General features: G+C 43.1%; 1 protein-coding gene across 1 annotated transcript in view; it reads right to left on the reverse strand.

The window, feature by feature from the left end:
• mRpS25 (mitochondrial ribosomal protein S25) overlaps positions 1-22001 on the reverse strand; it is a 42242-nt gene that overhangs the window by 8554 nt on the left and 11687 nt on the right. Inside the window, exon 2 of the mRNA XM_068346230.1 lies at positions 6752-6856. Within this exon, the coding sequence (XP_068202331.1) occupies positions 6752-6856 (105 nt within the window). The remainder of the gene's footprint in view (positions 1-6751; positions 6857-22001) is intronic.

The raw sequence follows: 22001 nt of genomic DNA on the forward strand, positions 1-22001 counted from the left end.
CCAACCTCTGGAATGTGACGTAAGTTAAGATAGTTAAGGTAGTATGCTTACTCTCTTGCCTGAAGCTAAGGTAAGGGGGAAGACGGAATGAATAAAGGGGTTTCTTTGTGAAAGTGTTTTCATATAAGTGAATAGGATTATTTTTAGTAACCTCAAATAATATTATGAAAATGTAAAGTTCTTTCATTACAGAGATCCATAGATAGCATTTTGGGAACAAGGTTTAGTGATATGCATATACATACCAAGGGTTATATATAAGGCGAGTTTTGCATCGCAAACCACACCTCTCTGGAAGATTGGAAGTCACGTCCTTCAAAATGCTGTTACCTCCAAAGTTTCCTTCGGCAACTGATACTTCTGTTCTCTTGTAAGTTTCTGATCTCAATAATTAACTTCATTGTGTTTCAATTACTCAAGCGTTAATAAAACTGTCTAAGCCTACAACCGGGGCATCTGTAGGAATGTCTAGAAACTCCTAGACAAAGTAAATGAAAGATGCCTGAGAGGCGTCTAAGATCCCCGCTGAATAGGAAGGATCTAGTAAGGTTGAAGAACATTAGATCAAGCTCCAAAGAGCTAATGCTCTCGAGGAGACCTCCAGAAGGTTAAGGGGCTGGGCTCGAAGCTGAAAAAGGCATTCGCACTTGCCAGCATCTCCTCATAATGGGAAGATCCTTTGAAAGAGAGACAAGTCTCCCGCGAAGGTCCCTGAAAAAGGATCGGAATTAAGTGGAAGAACCCAAAAAAGTTACTGCCTTCTGTGAAAAAGGCTAATCCTGCTCCAATGGTCCGATGAAGCCTCTACAAGTCTACATAAACAGTGGACAATCTATTCCTTGACCCTTCAAACAAACGTGAAGGTCTGTCTTTCTCTCTCCCATGGGTAGAATACCGAGGTGATACCGAGGTGAAGGCCATATTCTAGTTGGAACAAGCTGAAAACCTTGAGTAACAGAAATAGAAGGGATAAAGTCATCTGGAAACTTAAGCCTCTCGATCACGCGAGAAGTACCTGGGCATCTAGTTTGAAGGGATTGGGTCCCCAATTCTCCTCAGACTCTGAGTCCTGTCATGTGAAGAGTGACTGAATGGAATTATAATTGAGAAAGGTGGCACATGCACTCTTTTCATGTGGGGACATTGTGCGTCAAGCCCATTCAACATGAAAACATTTGCTGCAAATTCGAACTTTTGAAGTTTTATCGATTCAACTACCCGATTAGGAAGACCATTCCACAACTTGGTCACAGCTGGAATAAAACTTCTAGAATACAGTGTAGTAGAGAGCCTCATCATAGAGGAGGCCTGTATATTAGAATCAACTGCATGCCTAGTATTACGAACAAGATGGAACTGTCAGGAATGATCTGAATGTAAAGGATGACCAGAATTATGAAAAATCTCATGCAACATGCATAACAAACTAATTGAATGATGGTGCCAGAAATTAATATCTAGATCAGGAATAAGAAATTTAATAGTCTGTAAGGTCCTGTCCAACAAATTAATATGAGAATCAGCAGCTGAAGACCAGACAGGAGAACAATACTCGAAAAAAAGGTAGAATAAAAGAATTAAAATACTTCTTCAGAATGGATTGATCACCAAAAATCTTAAAAGACTCTCAATAAGCCAATTTTTTGTGTAATTGAAGAAGACACAGACCTAATGTGTTTCTCAATAGTAAATTTTCTGTCGAGAATCATACAGAGTTAAAGAAACATAATCAATGCTGAGATCCAGATGTTGAGGAGCCACTGTCCTTGACCTACTTAGAATCATACTTTGAGTTTTGTTAGGCTTCAACTTCATGCCCCATAATTTGCACCATGCACTAATTTTAGCTAGATCTCTATTAAGGGATTCAGCAACTCCAAATCTACATTCAGGGTATGGAATTGATGCAAAGAGTGTAGCATTATCCGCATATGCAACAAGCTTGTTTTCTATGCCAAACCACATGTCATGTGTATATAGTATGAAAAGTAATGGGCCAAGAACACTACCATCAGGAACACCAGATATCACATTCCTATATTTACTATGGCGCCCACTAACAACAACTCTTTGCGATCTATTGCTTAAAAATTCAATAATAATGCTAAGAACGGACCCAACCACTCCAAACTTAGAGTTTGAAAAAAAGGGCCTCATGATTAACACGCTCAAAGGCAGCACTCAAATCAAGGCCAATCATACGAATTTCCTGACCACAATCAAGGGATTTCTGTACAGCATTGGAGATTGTAAGAAGGGCATCACATGCTTCAAGGCCTTTACGAAAAACACATTGCAAACTAGGGAACAGATGATTACCTTCAGCAAACCTGTTAAGATGTTTTGCAAAAACACGTTCAAAAACTTTAGATAGTATGGATGTTATGGAAATTGGGCAGTAATCAGTTGGATTTGAGCTACCACAAACACAATTGCATAGTGGAGTAACATTACCAATTCTCCAACAACTGCTTAAAGCTCCTCTTTTAACTTTGGAGCTAAGAAATCTGCAGTCTTTATTAAAAACAAAAGGAAAAATACCATTTGGGTCTACACCTCCATAAGCATCAAGGTCCATCAAGAGCGCTTTAATTTCACAAAATCAAAATGCTAAACTAGTTAGTTTAGCCTTAAGAAAACAGGAACGAGGAAGATTCAGTTTCTCATTACTCTGCTTACTGTCAAACACATCAGCCAAAAGGGTTGCTTTTTCCTTTGAACAGTATGTGACAGAGCCATCTGGTCTGAGTAAAAGAGGAACTGTTGCATCTACACCGAAGAGTGCAGATTTAAGCGTAGTCCATCACTCATGTTCCTGGGTTGTACCAGAAAGGGTTCCTTTCATGGTTAAATTGTATGTATTACTTTTCAGTTGAAGCATAAACTCTCTGAGCAAAAGTTCTAAACTGAGTATAGTTATTCCAAGTCAAATATGATCAGTTACCCTTCCAAAGATGATAGGCCTCCTGCTTCCCCAAATAAGCACATCTACAATCATCACTGAACCATGGTTTGTCCTTCACTCGGTACCTTAACACACAAGAAGGGATATGCCTATTAATTATGTTGACTAGATTCTCATTCAAAATGACTACAAGATCAGCACTATTATACAATTGTGAATAATTCAAGCCCAAAAGATCATGCAAAATCCCATTCCAGCCTGCTTGAGATTTCATATAAATCTTACACAAGTATGATACCGTATATCAGGGAGAGGCTGCTCAGTCTTCACTACTAATGAAATCAAGGCATGATCAGATATCACAACTGGAGAACCAACCTTACTTGTTATGATGCCAGGGGAATCGGTGTATACAAGGTCCAAGCAGTTACAGGCCAGCGAGTAGCTTCACTTATGATTGTCGGTATAAATGAGATCCAAGCAGTTACCACAACTGTGAATAGCTTAACTTATGATTTGCTCACAGCCTGATTCAGAGGCAAAATCTAAAGCTCTTAAGCCATGGCAAACGGTAGGAGAAACATAATTTAACCACTCCCTATGGTGAGCATTGAAATCCCCAACAAAGACAAAATAGGCCTTTCTATCATCTTGTAACTTGGCCATAATGGTAAGAAGACAATCGAAGATAGAATCATCCATGTCTGGATTCCAGTAGAACAAACACAAATAGAAGTTGTATGCTTGCCACAAACTTTTATTACCTGAATCTCATGACATCCACATTCATAGCAGAACTTATAAGAAGCAGGGTACTCAGTCCTAATGTACACCGCTATTCCCCTGGCCCTAGGAATGGCATCCCGTTTCAAAATTATTGGCTTCTTACAACCAGTTATGGGGAGCTCAGATGAGTGCCTCATATTAGAAACCAAAGTTTCTAAGCACAAAATAATATCATACTGTCTGGACGCAACTGTGAGGTCTTGAATATTTGCATGAAGACCACAAATATTGCAATACAGTAGATGACACTGATGAAATCTAGGACGTACTGGTCCCGGATTTTGCTGAATGTCTCCAGACAGCATAAGAATTAATAGTAATAAAAAAGATACATCATACTTAAAAATTAAATTAACTAGAATGATAACAAAAACAATATGTACATAAATATACATAGAGATTGATTAAACCTATGCACTATGAAAAATAAGTCGGAAAAACTGGTCAACATGGAGGAGCCGAAACACTATGCAAGGCTAAATACCCTCCAGGATAGCCACTTCAACTGAAGGGAGGACAGTAAGGATGGTTTTGAAAAGAAAAAAATAACAGATAAGGAAAAGACAACCTCTTGAAAAACCACCAGGCATCCATGCCCATTCTATTAAGCCTGCCCAACACACCATTTCAAAAACACAAGAGGAAGAAAAACAAATAAGATAGAATAGCGTGCCCAAGTTTACCCTCAAGCAAGAGAACTAACCCAAGACAGTGGCAGATCATGGTACAGAGGCTATGGCACTACCCAAGACTAGAGAACAACGGTTTGATTTTGGAGTGTCCTTCTCCTAGAAGAGCTGCTTACCATAGCTGAAGAGGAAAGTAGCCGCTGAACAATAACAGCACAGTAATTAACCCGTTGAGCAAAAAACAATTTTTTGGTAATCTCAGAGTTGTCCGGTGTATGAGGAAAAACGAGAATGTGTAAAGAATAAACCAGACTATTCAGTGAATGTGTAGGCAAAGAAGAACCTGCACGTGGAGACTGCATGTGTGACACACTTCTTGTAGAAGTTCCAAATGTGAGAACTGCATGAAGACTTTGTGCGTAAAAACTTTGCACAGGGAGAATATACGAGTAAGGACTTCACACTTGGAGACTTTGCGCGCTGGAACTTTGAATAAAGATCTGGTGTGTCTAGATGTAGCTGTGCGTGAAGGCGATTGTGCATGTGAAGAAATATCACCTGGGAATCGCGGACACGAATACGATCATGCTTTGGAGAATCTTTCCAAGGTGATCATACACATATAGGCAATCATGTGCATGGAGGGCTTCATAAGCAAGGATCTTGCTGACACTGTCTCTCATCATGTCATAGTCTCATTCAGATCTCACCTGTCCTTTGCGTCGAGTTGACCTCGGCGTCTTGCTGATCCACAAATGAGAAGGATGACATACTGTACCCGCAGCAGGAGCAAAAGAAAGAGCTCCTTGTACTATTTTACCTTCCCGAAGGTTAGCGGGAGTTGCTACGCTCCGTATGTTACGCTTACACGAAGGGGGTTAGAAGAAGTCTTATAAGACTAGGTACAGAAGGTCTTCTTCATCTTCTGAGTTTGGGCCGCTTCTAAAGGCTCACCAGCAGAGGATGAGGTCAAAGGTACAGGGCTGGAAGGAGAAGTAGTACAAGTTCATTTCTGCTGCTTCCCAATAGTTGTTGAAGATTTCTCAGCTGGGTGCAACAATACCACAGGAGGATCAGCGAACTTCTACTTCCCTAGGCTGGGACATGCTGATGGGCCCCACACCCGGTGCTGCCTTTGCATGTGGAGCGGCAGATGAGGAAAGCACAACAGCAGAATTCGTGGAGGACCTGGCACCGGCTAGGACCTACAGCCATTTCTCTGCAAGCAGAACACCATTGATGCCTAAGGTACTTACATCCAAGTCCCAAGAAGTGTTGTCATCAGCTACTACTACTAAAGTGGGCTCACTGCAAGAAGTGCAAGGAGTGTCACCTTCTCTGGGAGAAGATTATAAAAACTCCAAACCTGAAGCTTGCCACAAGAGCAGATTGGAGCCACCTTCCTTCGGTTTTCCTTCAGAGACCTTAGCTCTACAGGAAATCGAAAGCACAGCAGTTTAAGCACCAAAGGACGAGAAGCAAGAGGCAGAAGGCTTTGGGTTGGAGGAAGATCCTTTTATCATTCTTCTTCCTCCTCCTGCCGTATTCAGACCACTACGAAGGCAGCCACCTGTGCTGTGAACAATTATACGCCCAGCAAAAAGGGCACAAAGAGAGAGGATCCATGTCCTGCTGGCTCATAAACCCGCCACAATTGCAGCTGGTTTTAACAGAGCTACCGTGCATGCCTACATGTGGATTCACTATCACAAGCACAATGAGTCAACCAGAAAAAAAAGTTTATTAGAAAAAACAGCCAAGCTCTGTTTAGTCTACAGAGTACATCTGTGCTGCTATGCGGCTGAAATCAAAGTGGCTAGTCAGTGTGCAGGTGAGGGGGAAGGGTTTCCTCAGCACCTGCCAGTAACTACCAAGACCTTGTTATAAATTCAAACAGTCGAGTTCCAGCTACACTGAAATCATACTCCTACTGAATGACAAATTTGTAATCATGAAGGAACAAAAGTCTGATATGAAGAAGATTGTATTTTTTTTTAATAAAATACCCTAATATCATCTATCTTACAGAACATTTAAGCTAATAACTGAATTTTCTTTTCATATTAGGATCAACACTTAATAATCAAAAGCAACAGGCAGTGTACTTTACACAATGCTGTAGTTAGTGAATGAGGTGCACCAGAAAGCCAGTTAAATAAGTATGAAGTAGCAGGGGTGTTCAGCAGTTGGAGAATAGATTGAAATCTCAAACCACAAAAAAGGTAGAGATCAAGATTGGCACAATAGGGGTAGATCAAGATTAGGATAATATGGGTATTCAGACAGATAAAGCACTAAAAAGAAAGAAATTATCAAGCATCTAACCACATATAATACAGGGGAAAACTTGGCAAAGTGTAAGCCAAGAATGAAATCTAAAACCAATAGTTAATTATATGGTTAAAAGTACTATACACAATATGACTTTTACCTGAACCTCTGGATTCTTAAACTGGATTTGAGGAATATTCCAATAAGCGAATTCCTTTGCTCCTCGATGATGATCTCCTATTATGTTGTAATGAAGCGCAAAAATCTGAAAAGGGAATAAAATAACTTTCTTTACTGGTTAAGCATTAAATTTCACCACAGCAACCACTTCAGGTACAAAAACCTAGTTTATTTATGAATTGATACTCAGCATACAGGTAATCAAGTTCTGATTACATCAAGTTCTAATTACATTATTGAACTTAAGTACAGCATTGGACATAGTGATTCTTGCTTAGCAAATATAAGCCTAACATAAACACTCCCAGTTTCATCTTACATCTATAAATCACAAATTTCAAAGGAAATCTTTTTAAAAGTAATTTTTATTTCCTAACTATACAAACTTTAGTCCTTTAATAGGATATGATTTCAGAGAAGCAAGAAATGATATTAGAATTTTCAATGGTGTTGGCAGTTACTGACAAGGAAGTCTAGTCCCCTACCCGAGTAGCCTCAGTGTAGTAGGTTTAAAATCTCTGGATGTCATGACACAAAGACTTTAAGAGATGCAAGATTGTTGACTCCAATCCTACCTCTATCAACCTGAAAAAGGGTGATAGGCTAAGCTTCTGTCCAGAGACAGAAGTACACAGAGGAACCTACATCTTTCTAGGTTATAAAGTCTTAAATGTACTGCTAATTGAAAATAATAGGTTTACATTTCTATCCATCCTCCGCCCCCTAGCAAGGAGAAAGAGGAATACCTCTATATCTATTAAAACAGATTACTTATCAGTACAGGAGCTTATTTGTATCAAGTCAGATCCAGCAAATAACGCAGCGACCACTGCACCCCGAGGAAGGGGAAAGAAAAGAGGACAAGCACCAAACATTTTTACCTCTCATTCCTAGACTGTCATCTGGAAAGCTACCTTGGAGTAATCCTTCAAAGCAGAAAGAGACCACCTCTAAGGGCAGGTCTAGGATCTTCTTCCAAAGAGGAAGGATCAGGCCAAAGGTGCGCAACAACCAGCAACCAGGTGAGTATGCCCCCAAGACCTAGGAAGGGGTAATCTGTTCTCAATGAAGACTTCCAATTTTCGGAAGGACGTGACTGAAGCTCCGGAGAGGCAGGTTCAACATCCTCCTCCACAAATAACAGGGCAATGGCCAGGAACTCCAGGGGCAGACACCAAAGGGGCAATGAACTTTGGAAGTATGAGCTTGCTGCAGTCTCTAATCTGATAAGGAAGCTTGGATGCCCAAGCACAGCCACAGCAACCAGAGAGCATCAGACCTCTGAAATGAATAAGGCTCCCCCTGAGGAGGATGTCCTGCTGTTTCGCTGGGGGAAAAAGGACCCCTTGCTCCAAGGCTTTTCCAAAGGTTAAAGAACTACCACTCTTGCTAATTGGCCCCCGGAGAAAGCCAAAGTAGAAGAGTTAGAAGGAAGAGTACTGGGGATGACCCTGAAGGCAAAGAATCCCTCTTTAGGCTTCCTTTTCCTCCTCCTGCTGTACTTCTCCCACTGAGAGGATGGCCACACCCAACATTCATTACACAGTGACACTTGTGTACGGGCATTCCCTATGATGAGGATCCACCTCTGGAATATTCATAAAAGTGCTGCAGGTCTTGGGCAACACTCCCAGACATTTCCACATGACAGCCTATATCCTCAAAATACCAAACACTAAAAGCAAACATGCTGGAAAGAGAAAAAGAAAATGCTGGAAAGAGAAAAACAAATGATTAGTAAACTCTACCAACAGGTTCCAGCCAATGAGAACGTTTACACTCACTGACAGCTAAAATCCAAGTGAGTTGGCAATGAGACAGGGACGGTTGCCTTACCGCTATCAACAGGTAACTACCTGCCAGTTTTTTACACCTTATAATTTTGAAGGCTGTTCCAATTTCTCTTATGTAAAGGACGATGGCCTGTATTTATGTAGGAACAAACACCATTTAGGTCTAATCCTCCATAGCATCAAAGTCCTGTAAAAGCATTTTAATTTCACGGGATTGAAAAGCTAAACTAGTTAGCTTAGCCTCACGAAAACAAGAATGAGGAAGATCAAGTTTCCCATAACTCTGCTTGCTATCAAAGAAACATTATCTAAAAGGGTTGCCTTATCCTTTAGACAGTGTTGAATCTACACCAAAAAGTACAGATTTGAGGGTAACCCACAATTTTTACTCCTTGGTTATACCAGAAAGGGTTACAATTATGGTTAAATTGTATTCCTTTTCAGTTGAAGCATAAACTCTCTCAGTGATAGCTTTCTGCTGAGTACAGTATAGTATAGTTATTCCAAGTCAAATCTGATCTATTACCTTTGCAATGATAAACCTCCCATTTCTCTAAATAACTACATCTACAATCATCACTGCACAAGTTTGTCCTTCCCTCAGTATTTCATCACACAAGAATCCAGTCAAGACTAAAGTCACTCTGGGATGGGAGTTGTTCTTGTTTTTGAGAAGGTTTTGTGGAGACTGATGTCTAGAATCATTCCCAGATACACCAGTCTTCTGGGAGGAAAGTAGGGAAGACTTCCGCAGGTTTACCTTGATCACTGGATCTTGGTAAAAAGACTTCAGAAGTTCCGGTGCTAATGCAAGGTTGCCACTGAGTTTGCTAAGGTCAGTCAGTCGTCCCGAAACGGAGGAGACAGAAGCTAATCCTGTGAGACCAGGATGGGTGTAGTGGGAAGACCGAAGCACAGTGCCCTGAACTGGTGTTTCTTGTTTGTCTAGACTGAATCTTCCAACCTTCCTAGATGTATAGTTTGGGCCTGGAAGTAAGTGTCCTTTAGGTCCAGAGTGCAAATGAAGACCTGAGATCTTAGCCCTTGTTCAAACTCCAACATGGTGTGGACATCGACCCAAAGGGACAGCTCCTTGCGGATCCTTTTGCATGGAAGATTGTTGACGCTGGAGTCTTGACTCGTGTCGTAAAGGATCAGACGCGACACCCAGTGTAAGAATTCTTCCGAGAGAGAATTCTTTTAACTAACAGAAGGAAGGCAACACTTAGCCCTACCATGCGCCCTGATGGGATTCATGCTATTCCTTGGAATAGAAACAATCTGGTGAATGCTAATCAATGGTTAATGGTTGGGTATCGTGGTTACTGTGCAGTTGGAGAGTGCTCGCAAGTAGTTCCCTGTCGACAAGCTGTTGATGAGGGTTGTCGAACGTTTGCCGATCACTTTGGTGTGATGGCGAACAGCCAGTAGCAAGAAGTATGTTGTATACCTTCTGATCTAGGGAACTACGGGCAGAGGTTGACTAGTAAGTCCGAGTCACGAACTGCTGGCGAATTGCCGATGATCGGTGAATCGGCAGTCTGTGAGCCGATGGTGAGCTAGAGATTAGCAAGCTGACTATGGTCCCTCCTGGTTGGTCAGAGATCAGCAAGCTGAAGATGGGCTGGTCAGAGATCAGCAAGCTGAAGATGGGCTGGTCAGAGATCAGCAAGCTGAAGATGGGCTGGTCAGAGATCAGCGAGCTGAGTTCAATGATCGAAGAAAGATGAGCTGCCCATTGGTGATCTAGTGATCAGCAAGCTGATGACTGGTTATTGACTAGCAATAGGTGATTGGAACGCTAGCAATCAGAGATCATAATAAGTGTGAGGCGCAGGTGTGTTCCTGATTGCAGTGAGTTGCTCTGGCGTGCAGAGAGCCTTGCTTGCTGCTGGTAGGATAGTGAAGTTGTATTTGATGGGATCACATGCCCAAGGAGCAAGAGGGATGTAGCCTTCATGCTTTTGTTGTCCCTTGATTTTGTGAGCCTCATTTTGCATCTGCATTCTTCTGAGTGTATACAGTAGTTTCTTTGCATGGGAGTTGGGTGGATCTAGTTCTTCAGCAAGAGGTAAAAGCCTTTTTATTTTGTCGTTGAGTGGGCTTTTTCTGTCTACGATGATTGACTTGAATATAATGCTGCTATTCCTGATGTCAATCCTGGCAGACAGGGGAATTAGGTTAGTTTCTGCTCTGAATAAGCAAAGTCTTGTCCACATTGGTATCATATGCCTTTTCAAGGTCAAAAAAAGACTGTCACATGGTGCTGTTTGGAAGCAAAGGCTTCACAAATAGAGGACTCAAATCTTATCACTACATCGGTCGTTGAGTACATTTTTCTAAATCCACATTGAATCAGTGATAAAATACCCTTCTTTTCAAGGTAACACATCAGTCTTGCATTGACTATCTTCTCCATAATTTTACATAAACAAGATGTCAATGCAATAGGTTGGTAATTTGCTGCTAAAAACTTGTCCTTACCAGGTTTTAAAAAGGCTAAAATAATGGCTAGTTCCCAAACACTTGGATAATTATGATCATACCATATTCTATTAATAATGCTTAAAATAAATAACTTTGTATTAAAATTTACATGTTTAACCATTGCATATGGAATTTCATCGGCTCCAGGGGCTGTATCGTTACATGTAACAAGTGCGGTTCCAAGTTCTCTTTCAGTAAAGGGAGAATTATACGATTCTTCCTTTTCTGTTGCAAAATTTAAAAATGTTATTTTCATTAGTAAAATAAATTTTTGAATATACTTACCCGATGATCATATAGCTGTCAGCTCTGCTGCCCGACAGAAAAACCTACGGGCGGAATACGCCAGCGATCGCTATACAGGTGGGGGTGTACATCAACAGCGCCATCTGTCAAGTAGGTACTCAAGTACTCGATGTCAACATAGAACCAATTTTCTCCTCTGTCTACTGGGTCTCTATTGGGGAGGAAGGGTGGGTCCTTTAATTTATGATCATCGGGTAAGTATATTCAAAAATTTATTTTACTAATGAAAATAACATTTTTCAATATTAAACTTACCCGATGATCATATAGCTGATTCACACCCAGGGGGGTGGGTAGAGACCAGCATTACATGTTGACATTATTATGAGCTAAGTATTCCGTATTTCATTTTAGCAGTTATTCAAAATAACAAGCATAAAATAAATAAGTACCTGGTAAGGAAGTCGACTTGAACAATTACTCTGCCTTTTTAAGTACGTCTTCCTTACTGAGCCTCGCGATCCTCATAGGATGCTGAGCGACTCCTAGGAGCTGAAGTATGAAGGGTTGCAACCCATACTAAAGGTCCTCATCAAAACCTCTAATCTAGGCGCTTCTCAAGAAATGACTTTGACCACCCGCCAAATCAAGTAGGATGCGAAAGGCTTCTTAGCCTTCCGGACAACCCAAAAATATTAATAAAACATTTCAAGAGAAAGATTAAAAAGGTTATGGAATTAGGGAATTGTAGCGGTGGAGCCCCCACCACTACTGCACTCGTTGCTACGAATGGTCCCAGAGTGTAGCAGTTCTCGTAAAGAGACTGGACATTCTTAAGATAAAAGAGGCGAACACTGATTTGCTTTTCCAATAGGTTGCGTCGAATATACTTTGCAGAGATCTATTTTGTTTAAAGGCCACGGAAGTTGCGACAGCTCTAACTTCGTGTGTCCTTACCTTCAGCCAAGCTTGGTCTTCCTCATTCAGATGGGAATGAGCTTCTCGTATTAACAGTCTGATAAAATAGGATAAAGAATTCTCTGACATAGGCAAAGATGGATTCTTAACTGAACACCATAAAGCTTCAGATGGGCCTCGTAAAGGTTTTTAAAATAGAACTTAAGAGCTCTTACAGGACATAATACTCTTTCTAGTTCATTTCCAACCATACGATAAGTTTGGAATATCGAACGATATAGGTCAAGGCCGAGAAGGCAGCTCGTGTTTGGCTAGAAAACCAAGTTGTAGAACATGTAGCCGTTTCGGATGAGAATCCGATGTTCTTGCTGAAGGCATGAATCTCACTGACTCTTTTAGCTGTGGTTAAGCATATCAGGAAAAGTGTCTTAAAGGTGAGATCTTTCAGGGAGGCTGATTGAAGCGGTTCGAACCTGTCTGACATAAGGAATCTTAGAACCACGTCTAAATTCCAACCAGGTGTAACCAGACGACGCTCCTTCGTGGTCTCAAAAGACTTAAGGAGGTCTTGTAGATCTTTATTGTTGGAAAGATCTAAGCCTCTGTGACGGAAGACTGATGCCAACATGCTTCTGTAACCCTTGATAGTGGGAGCTGAAAGAGATCGTTCTTTCCTCAGATATAAGAGAAAGTCAGCTATTGAGTTACAGAGGTACTGGTCGAGGATACGGATACTGACTTGCACCAGTTTCGGAAGATTTCTCACTTCGATTGGTAGATTCTAAGGGTGGATGTTCTCCTTGCTCTAGCAAACGCTCTGGTTGCCTCCTTCGAAAAACCTCTAGCTCTCGAGAGTCTTTCGATAGTCTGAAGGCAGTCAGACGAAGAGCGTGGAGGCCTTGGAGTACCTTCTTACGCGTGGCTGACGTAGCAGGTCCACCCTTAGGGGAAGTGTTCTGGGAACGTCTACTAGCCATCGAAGTACCTCGGTGAGTTATTCTCTCGCGGGCCAGAGGGAAGCAACTAGCGTCAACTTTGTCCCTTCGTGAGAGGCGAACTTCTGCAGTACCTTGTTGACAATCTTGAACGGAGGGAATGCATATAGATCTAGATGTGACCAATCTAGTAGAAAGGCATCTATATGAACTACTGCTGGGTCCGGGATAGGTGAGCAAACTATTGGGAGCCTCTTGGTCATCGAGGTTGCGAAGAGATCTATGGTTGGCTGGCCCCAGGTGGCCCAAAGTCTCTTGCATACATCCTTGTGGAGGGTCCAATCTGTTGGAATTATTTGTCCCTTCCTACTGAGACAATCTGCTATGACATTCAAGTTGCCTTGGATGAACCTCGTTACTAGTGAAAAGTCTAGACCTGTTGACCAGGTGAGGAGGTCTCTTGCGAACTCGTACCATGTCAGAGAGTAGGTCCCTCCTTGCTTGGAGATGTACGTCAAAGCAGGGTGTTGTCCGTGTTCACCTCCACCACTTTGCCTTGAAGGAGAGACCTGAAGCTTTTCCAGGTCAGACGTACTGCCAGTAGCTTCTTGCAGTTGAAATGCATTGTCCTTTGACTCGAGTTCCATAATCCCGAGCATTCCCTACCGCCTAATGTCGCACCCCAGCCTACGTCCGATGCGTCCGAGAAGAGAACGTGGTTGGGAGTCTGAACAGTCAGGGGAAGACCCTTTCAAAGGTTGATAAAGTCCTTTCACCAAGTCAGACCAGACTTTATCTTTCCGGAAACCGGGATCGAGACCGCTTCTAGCGTCTTGTCCTTTTCCAGTGAAAAGCTAGATGATACAGAAGAGGACGGAGGTGTAGTCTTCCAAGTGACACAAATTGAACCACGGATGACAGTGTCCTAACCAGACTCATCCACAGCCTGACAGGGCAGCGTTCCTTCTTCAGCATCTTCTGGATGGATAGCAGGGCTGGGGGTTGATCGTCTTGTTCAGCAATGTCCTCATCAGAGGGTTCCTCATCCGAAACTGATGAGGAAACGGCAACGGAGTGGGCAACGTCTGACTCGCTGAATCCGGTCGCACTGGTGGATGCGTGACGGAGCCGGACACAATATCATGGTACTGCTGCACAGTCTGTGAACTGTCAACCATGGGGACGCGAGGAAGTACAGCGTCAACCCGAAACTGTCTAGACTGTCTGGGTTGTGCAGTTAACCCCCTACCGGGTTGCTGAGGTTGCCGCACTGCGTCACAACAAGTCACCTCTGCTGGTTGTTGAACGTCTTTCTAGTGACACACTGAACGTCCACAACCAACTCCGAGAGTCGCTTAACGTCAACGTGCGACTGGCAACCCACACTGGGTCGCATCGGTGGAGGAACCACCTCAACTGGCGGACGCGAGTAGGATACCTCAGCGTCAACAGGGCGCACAACCAACCGGTAGGAAGGTTGTTGGCCAGAAGGTTCTTCTCCGTAAAAAATCCTCTATCAAGGACACAAGCTTGGACTGCATGTCTTGCAGCAAAGCCCATTAGGGTCTACGGGAGCAGGTGTGGCAACAGACGGGGTTAGCGACTGAAGCGGAACCATTTACCATCCCTAGAAGCTTTGTTATGCTTTAATTAAAGTCCATAGGAGGCTAAGCAGCTTAAGGCTCCTCTCCAAATGACAGAGTCCTCAAAGGAATATCAGTAGGAGGGAGAACAGCACTTTCTCATCTACAGGAACCATGTCCGAGAAAAGCTAGGTTATCTCAGTGAGGGTCTCACTGGTGCATAAGCAGCAGACCAGAAGGCAACGTTATGTAACTGCTTGACAGTCTGTGAACTGTCAAAAACTGAACTGTCAACCACAACAGGTGCGTGAGGACATACAGCACTGGTGCATTAGCAGCAGACCAGAAGGCAACGTTATGTAACTGCCTGACAGTCTGTGAACTGTCAAAAAACTGAACTGTCAACCACAACAGGTGCGTGAGGACATACAGCACTGGTGCATTAGTAGCAGACCAGAAGGCAACGTCATGTAACTGCTTGACAGTCTGTGAGCTGGCAACAACCAAAGCTGTGTGGGGAAGCCTCAACTCCTGACTGACTAGTCTGCTGCGGGCGAGTGGCGGTAACCACAGTGGGTTGCGGAGGCTGACACACCGTGTCAAAACACGGCAGCTTGTGGTAGCTTTTCTCACGGCAACGGAGTGCTCCGTGTGTCTGTGGGAGTCAGCATGCGTCTGGCAGGGTCGACTGCGCATGGGTGGAGGAGCTCTCACAACAAGAGTGTGGGAGCAGGCAGCCGCAGCGTCTGCTGGGCGCACAACCGTGGCAGGTTGTAGGCAAACGGGTGCATCGTCAACCTTCTCCGCAGTCGGAGTGTGGGAGCAGGCAACAACCAAAGCGGAGTGGTGGTGCGTGGTGGGGACTGCCGTGGGTTGTGGAAACTAACGCATCGCGTCAAAACACGGCAGCTTGACTCCACCTTCCCACTGCTGATGCGGTAGCTCACGCATGTCAACGGAGGGTGCCGCACGTCGGCTAACGTCAACATGCGTCTGGCAGGGTCGACTGCGCATCGGTGGTGGAGCTCTCTGCAGCCGGAGTGTGGGAGCAGGCAGCCTCAGCGTGAGCTGGGCGCACAACCGTGGCAGGTTGTAGGCTAACGGGAGCAGTGTCAACCTTCTCCGCACGAAACTCCTGCATAACCGCAGCTAACTGAGTCTGCATAGACTGCAGTAAAGACCACTTAGGGTCTACAAAAGCGGCAACAGACGGAGCTACTGTCCGTTGTGACTGAGGGTCTAAAACAGCTGGTGCGGCAACAGACGGAGTTACGCCCTGTTGCGGTACCACCTTGCCTCTCTTGGGAGGTGTGCAGTCGTCGGATGACTGCAGCGAGTCCGAACTGACCCAGTGGCTACACCTGGGCCGTTGGACTTGCGCGGAAGGGACCGACTTGCACTTAAAAAGCTGCGAGATGTGGTCCATGGTTTCTTACGAGAAACCTCTTCCGCAGACGAGGAATAAATGGGCTCTCTCGTCTTTGTGTGAGTGGGGCGATCTTGGGTAGATACGCCCGAAACCACGGAGGGAAAAACGTCTGTTCGTCGATCAAGGCCTGTGGAACCCATAAGTCGTTCGACATTACTTCTCCCCTGGGCTTGGGAGCTTGTAAGAGGTCCCGGACTAGGTGAACGACTGGCACGAACAGACGAACCCTCGGACGCAACACTGTAACACTTTGCGCATATCACTTTATCACTTTGATTTTCTGTTTTGCACTTATTTCACTGAAATCGAAACTTTAACTGATTTCTACCTGAAACACGCAATCCTATCCTTCATTAAAAGGTAGTAATTGCGAAAACAGTCGTACAATGCAACAGAAAACATATATAAAGATAAAGAATTCAGTGGCTGGGAAAGAGACTAAACACTAGATCAAATAAACTACGTTTACAATCTCTCACCGCACATAGCCTGGGAACAAGAATAAAACCCTAGAAACGTTTTACCTTCTTCCCCTACAGCGACTAGGGAGGAGAGTAAAAAATGAGAACAACGTTACCAGCTTGAACGAAACGTTTATTCTCCTCTCTCTCCCTCCGTCTCTATCTCTCTCTCTCTCTTTCTCTCTTGATTTCGCACCTGAGAGAAGAGCCCAATTATATATCGTTAAAACATGTTATTTGCTAAAGGAAAAAACTGAAAGGTTTTCCAAATAAAAAGTTCCTTTAATTTAGAATTTAAACCATTTAAGCTAAGAAAGAATGAACGAAACGCCAGAATCGGTTTACTCTTACTGCAAAGTGAAACCGTGATACACTCTCTCTCTATCGTAACGATAGAGCGCATGTTGAACGTCTGAACGTCAACAACTGCGTAGACTAAAAACTAAACGTTAGTTCATCTTTGAAAACAGTACGAGACTATCAAAGAAATTCTTTCATAAAACATTAAAATTTAAAAAGTATTAAATTCTTTAAAGGTTAAATACGATATAACGGGCTCAATGTTAATTAACTTCGGTTCCAAGTTAGGACCGCCTACTATCAGGAAAGGTCGCATATAAACAAACATAAAAATTTATTGTTATATGTTTATAATAAATGGAAAGTTAATCGAAGAGGCCTATAAGGGCGGAGAGATATAAAATATATAGTTCTATAACGTGTTAAGCAAAATTACCAAAAACCTAAACACACTTCCGTCTAAGGGAAGGGTCGGCCATTTAAAAGTGAAAGAGAGTCCATACTCTCTTCGTCACCATAATTAAATCTATCCAAAACGAGTTCAAGTTTTGAAATGAAGATAAAACCCCTGCATAGCGAAAGCTCAAAACTGGAATAGTGTACTTCACCAAATCGTTGTGAAAACAATTCCAGTTAGTAACAGCGTATTTAGTAGGTCTTGCCAGTGGCACGACAGAGAGAAAATTAGTTCTATGTTGACATCGAGTACTTGAGTACCTACTTGACAGATGGCGCTGTTGATGTACACCCCCACCTGTATAGCGATCGCTGGCGTATTCCGCCCGTAGGTTTTTCTGTCGGGCAGCAGAGCTGACAGCTATATGATCATCGGGTAAGTTTAATATTGAAAATTTTCTTTTCTTCAATGCTCCTGTACTGGTGACCAGGAGCTGCTACACTCTTGCGTGATACATTTGAAAAGTGGTCAGCCAGGCCATTGCTAACTTCATTTGCTCCAGTCACATACTGACCATTCACTTTCAACACTGGTGGTGGGATTGGGGTAAATTTGCCGGCAATCTTCTTTATTTTCCTCCATACAGAAGATGTTGGTGTTCTACAATTAATGGAGGAAACAAAAGCCACCCAAGATTGGCGTCTAGCTTCTTTCATGGCGCGACGGAATTGTGCTCTACATTTTTAGTAGGTTATCAAATTTTCATCCATACGGCGTTTACGCAATCTAGTCGGAGATTTTCTGGTGGCTCTGTGCAAGGCTGTTAATTCTGAAGACCACCACGGGACTGGTCGTCTTTTGAATAGTCAGTCCTGTGGTTTTGGGAATCGAATTGATTCCTGCTGTATGGAGTGTTCCAGTAGGTCTATGGCATCATCAACACTCTCAAACTGCTCTGCACTACCCTCTATTTCACTTAGCTCACAAAATTTAACCCAGTCTGCCTTGTCTAGATTCCATCGTGGCAATCTTTGTAAAGGCGGACCCTTGTTGGTGTTTATAAGGATTGGTGCATGATCACTAGTATGCCAATCATCTAATGTCCTCCAATCAAAATCAAGAAGGCAGTTAGAGCTTGCAATTGAAAGGTCAATGCATGACAAGGTACCTGTCTGAACATGGAAGTGTAAGAGCTCTCCTGTATTAAGGAGCTCTTCATCCTCATTTTCCACAATTGATGAGATAATATTGCCCCTGGTGTTTGCTAAAATATCACTCCACAAAGGATGTCTACCATTAAAATCTCCAAGTAAAAGAAAAGGTTGAGGGAGCTGTTGAATCACCTCTACTAAATAATCCTCCGATACGTATCATTTGGAGGCAAGTACACCGAACAGATTGTATTTTTTCTCCCTATATCAATCTGTACAGCCACTGCCTGCAGAGGTGTATGGACAGATAAAGGTAGTTGGGGAACATTTCGACGAACGTATGCGAGACTTCCGCCATGGCTTCCTACTCCGTGATCATAAGGTGTCCTATAACTAACATATTTGCAAGGACAAGGGGTATTAGCATCAAGCTTGCTCTCCTGTAGACATACAATTATGGGGGAATGCTCATGAATTAAGAGCTTAAGTTCTTCATATTTGGCCCTCAAACCCCGACAATTCCAATGCAAAATGGATAAAAAAAACTATTTATCATTTTCTGGAAGACATCTTTGATGAGGTCTTCCCATTGACAGTTTTTTATTTGGAAATATTTTCTGTAGGCTTCTTAAGTTTGAGTCTTGATAAGTTAGGTTTTATATTAGCCTTTTCAGTGTTGTTCTTACCTAAATCTTGTGGGGGATGGTGGACCTCAACTTGAAATTTTGATTGATTCAAGAAGTTTTCCTGTTGATCTGAAATATCAACAGGCAAAACATCATATCTATTTGATGTCATAACTTTGGTGTTTTTAATGGATGGGGGTGAGAGAGATGGAGGTCTCTCTCTTTTCCTATTGACAGGTGGTGATTTATTAAGTTTTGATGTTTTCCCCAATACAGGTGCACCTGATAACTCTGTTTTATGTGGAACCTCCATCAAATCAGGCAAAGATATAGCCTGAGAGAGGTTAGTATTATCCTTTGTAGTGGGGGACAAAGGTTTACTAGGGTGAGCAAAGTCTTACGTAATATTCTTGCTTTATCCTCTAGAATTCTATCAGAAGATGGCAAATTTCTTTTCTGGGGAATAGAGGCAGTATTAGGTGGGTTGGATGTCTCCTGCCTCATGTTTTCTCCTGATTTCAATACTTTTGCCTAACTTGCTGATTTACTCAATAGTCTCTTGGCATGTCCCACACTTATGTGTTCGATACTGGATTTATTTAGAGCAGCCTCTTCCAACTTATATTGCTGACAGTTCCTATCAGTAGATTTGTGATTAAAATTGCAGTTTATACAATTGGCCTCTAGTGTACATTCTCCATGGTAAACATTGGAGCAAGTACTACACATTTTATCATTCTTGCAAACTTTAGATGGATGCCCATATCTAAAGCAATTAAAACATTGCAGCGGCTTCTGCTTAAAAGTTCGAACTTTAATTCGTTCATTTTCTATGTAAATGTGGAAAGGCACATCAGCATCCTGGAAAGTCAGGATAATCATTGACGTTCCAGGGACTTTATGCACTTTCCACACAGTTAAAGGACACATGGCTAATATCTCCTCTTCTGTAAACTCATATAAGTCTCTATTAAAAACTACTCCCCTTCCATAACTGAAGTTTAGATGGGGTTTCACATCCAGCTTTATGTCATCGTTCTCTGTATTTAAATTGCAAAGTATAACAAATTGAGTTTCTGATTTGGCACTCATTAGGAAACTGTTCTTTCCAAACCAAAATACAGCATATCTCCTGGTGCAATGGTACCTACTTTCTTATGAAGAAATTTACATATCTTGAAATAATTTCCAGTACTCTCTTTTGATTGAGCAACAAGCCACTTTCGTGGTTTTGGCTTTCTCTGGGAGGGTACAACTACTTCTATACCTTTATCAAACCAATCTGCAGGTTTATATACATCTAGATCCTTAGGTACTCAATCGCAAAGAGCACCCTTGAAATTCAAATTATTGATTTTAATATTCATGATATCATTGATTGCATTGAATGCTTCATCATGGTTATCAAATGATATCCATGAATCCCATTTGTCACCTTCAAGCCTCATTCTAATTTCCTTGATGTGACCATAACATTGAAATACTGTAATTTATACAGCACATCATAATTGGTTTCAATGGGAATTTGAGTGACATGAAGGATTCGCAAATTCTATGTCACCCAAATTACTTTGTGTTTGAACAGTAGTAGAATGGTCCTTTAGAGTTTCCAGGTCATCAACAGAGGGGTTAGTTTTTGAAGTAGAAGCAAGCCGGGTTATCCACCTCTTATCGGAGGATGTCAGTCCTCCTATCCCATGTGGCCCAACACGAGAAGAGGCTTCAGCGGGGACCAGTCCTCTATTAGAGAGGGGCTGCCTCTCCTAAGGTGGGCGTACACTGGTCAGTGGGGGTAGTTAGCCCCTCCCACCGACGACTCCAATGCCTGGCGTCACCCATTACCTGCTAATATGGGCGACTTAAAACCGGATCACTGGAGCCCGACTCTTAACAGACTTGGTCTGCACCCAATGGGGTCTGCCAGAGGGTGATGGTGTCTAAATTTGTACAGGTTGAGAAGGTATGACATCCATCCCACCCTGCGCCAAATCCAAAGAAGCAGTCAAAACCCAAGTCATACAAGCCAAAGTCGTCAACAAGTTCATGCCCAAGAGGAAGAGATGGGAGAATAAAAGAAGTAATCAAAAGAACGGAGAGAAAGGGCTGACTAATTAACTTGGATCAACAGTTGAGCACTGAGGTCCAGTGGGAAAGTAGTTCCCACTGTTCATTAGAGCCCAACTGCTAATCCCTAAGCCCCCCATTCTCATCAAGGCTTCAGCATCTGGGGGGTAGCAATTGGCGATCTGATGATAGGCGACCTAGCGATCAGCAAACCGTGAACTAGCCATCAGCAAACAGTGATCTAGAGATCAGACTGTTGATGCTTTCCTGTTTGCTGACGGTGGTCTGTCAAGGTAAAAAGAAACTTCAGAAGAAACAGGGACCAAGAATTCCCCATTTCAATTCCCCTTGTCAGATGGAATCTTCGGGATTTTGAATCCTTCTGTGAAGCCTCTTTCCTCTTTTCCCGGCAGCCATGTTATGCGTTTGCGGGGGAGAGGAATGGGGCAATGGTGACCTGTCCAAAAAGTTTTATTCCTTTTTTCTGCCTATTGCGCGAGTGTGCAGGAGAGTACTGGAGCGATGGCACACAGGATGATGCTGGTGCTCGGTTTCCAGCGAATGCGCCAAAGAGCGCTGGAGAGCAGGCAAGTGCTGGCGCATTGGATCTGACACCGCGACTGCGCAGGAGGGCGCATGAAAGTGCGGAAGAGCGCTGGCGCGCAGTAAAGCACTGTGCAGTTTTGTACAGTCTCCCTAGAATGCGCCGAAGCGTGTGACTGGTTGCGCAAGGGCGGGTGCAATGGCGAGCGCGTGAGAGTACTATTGGTGTGTACGGAAGGCTTTGGCACGTGCGGGAGACTACTGGGGCACACGCGTGCGCGCGGGAGACCGTCGGCG

Source organism: Palaemon carinicauda, chromosome 2 (genome assembly GCF_036898095.1).
Source record: "Palaemon carinicauda isolate YSFRI2023 chromosome 2, ASM3689809v2, whole genome shotgun sequence".
In the NCBI taxonomy this organism is placed as follows: Eukaryota; Metazoa; Arthropoda; class Malacostraca; order Decapoda; family Palaemonidae; genus Palaemon; species Palaemon carinicauda.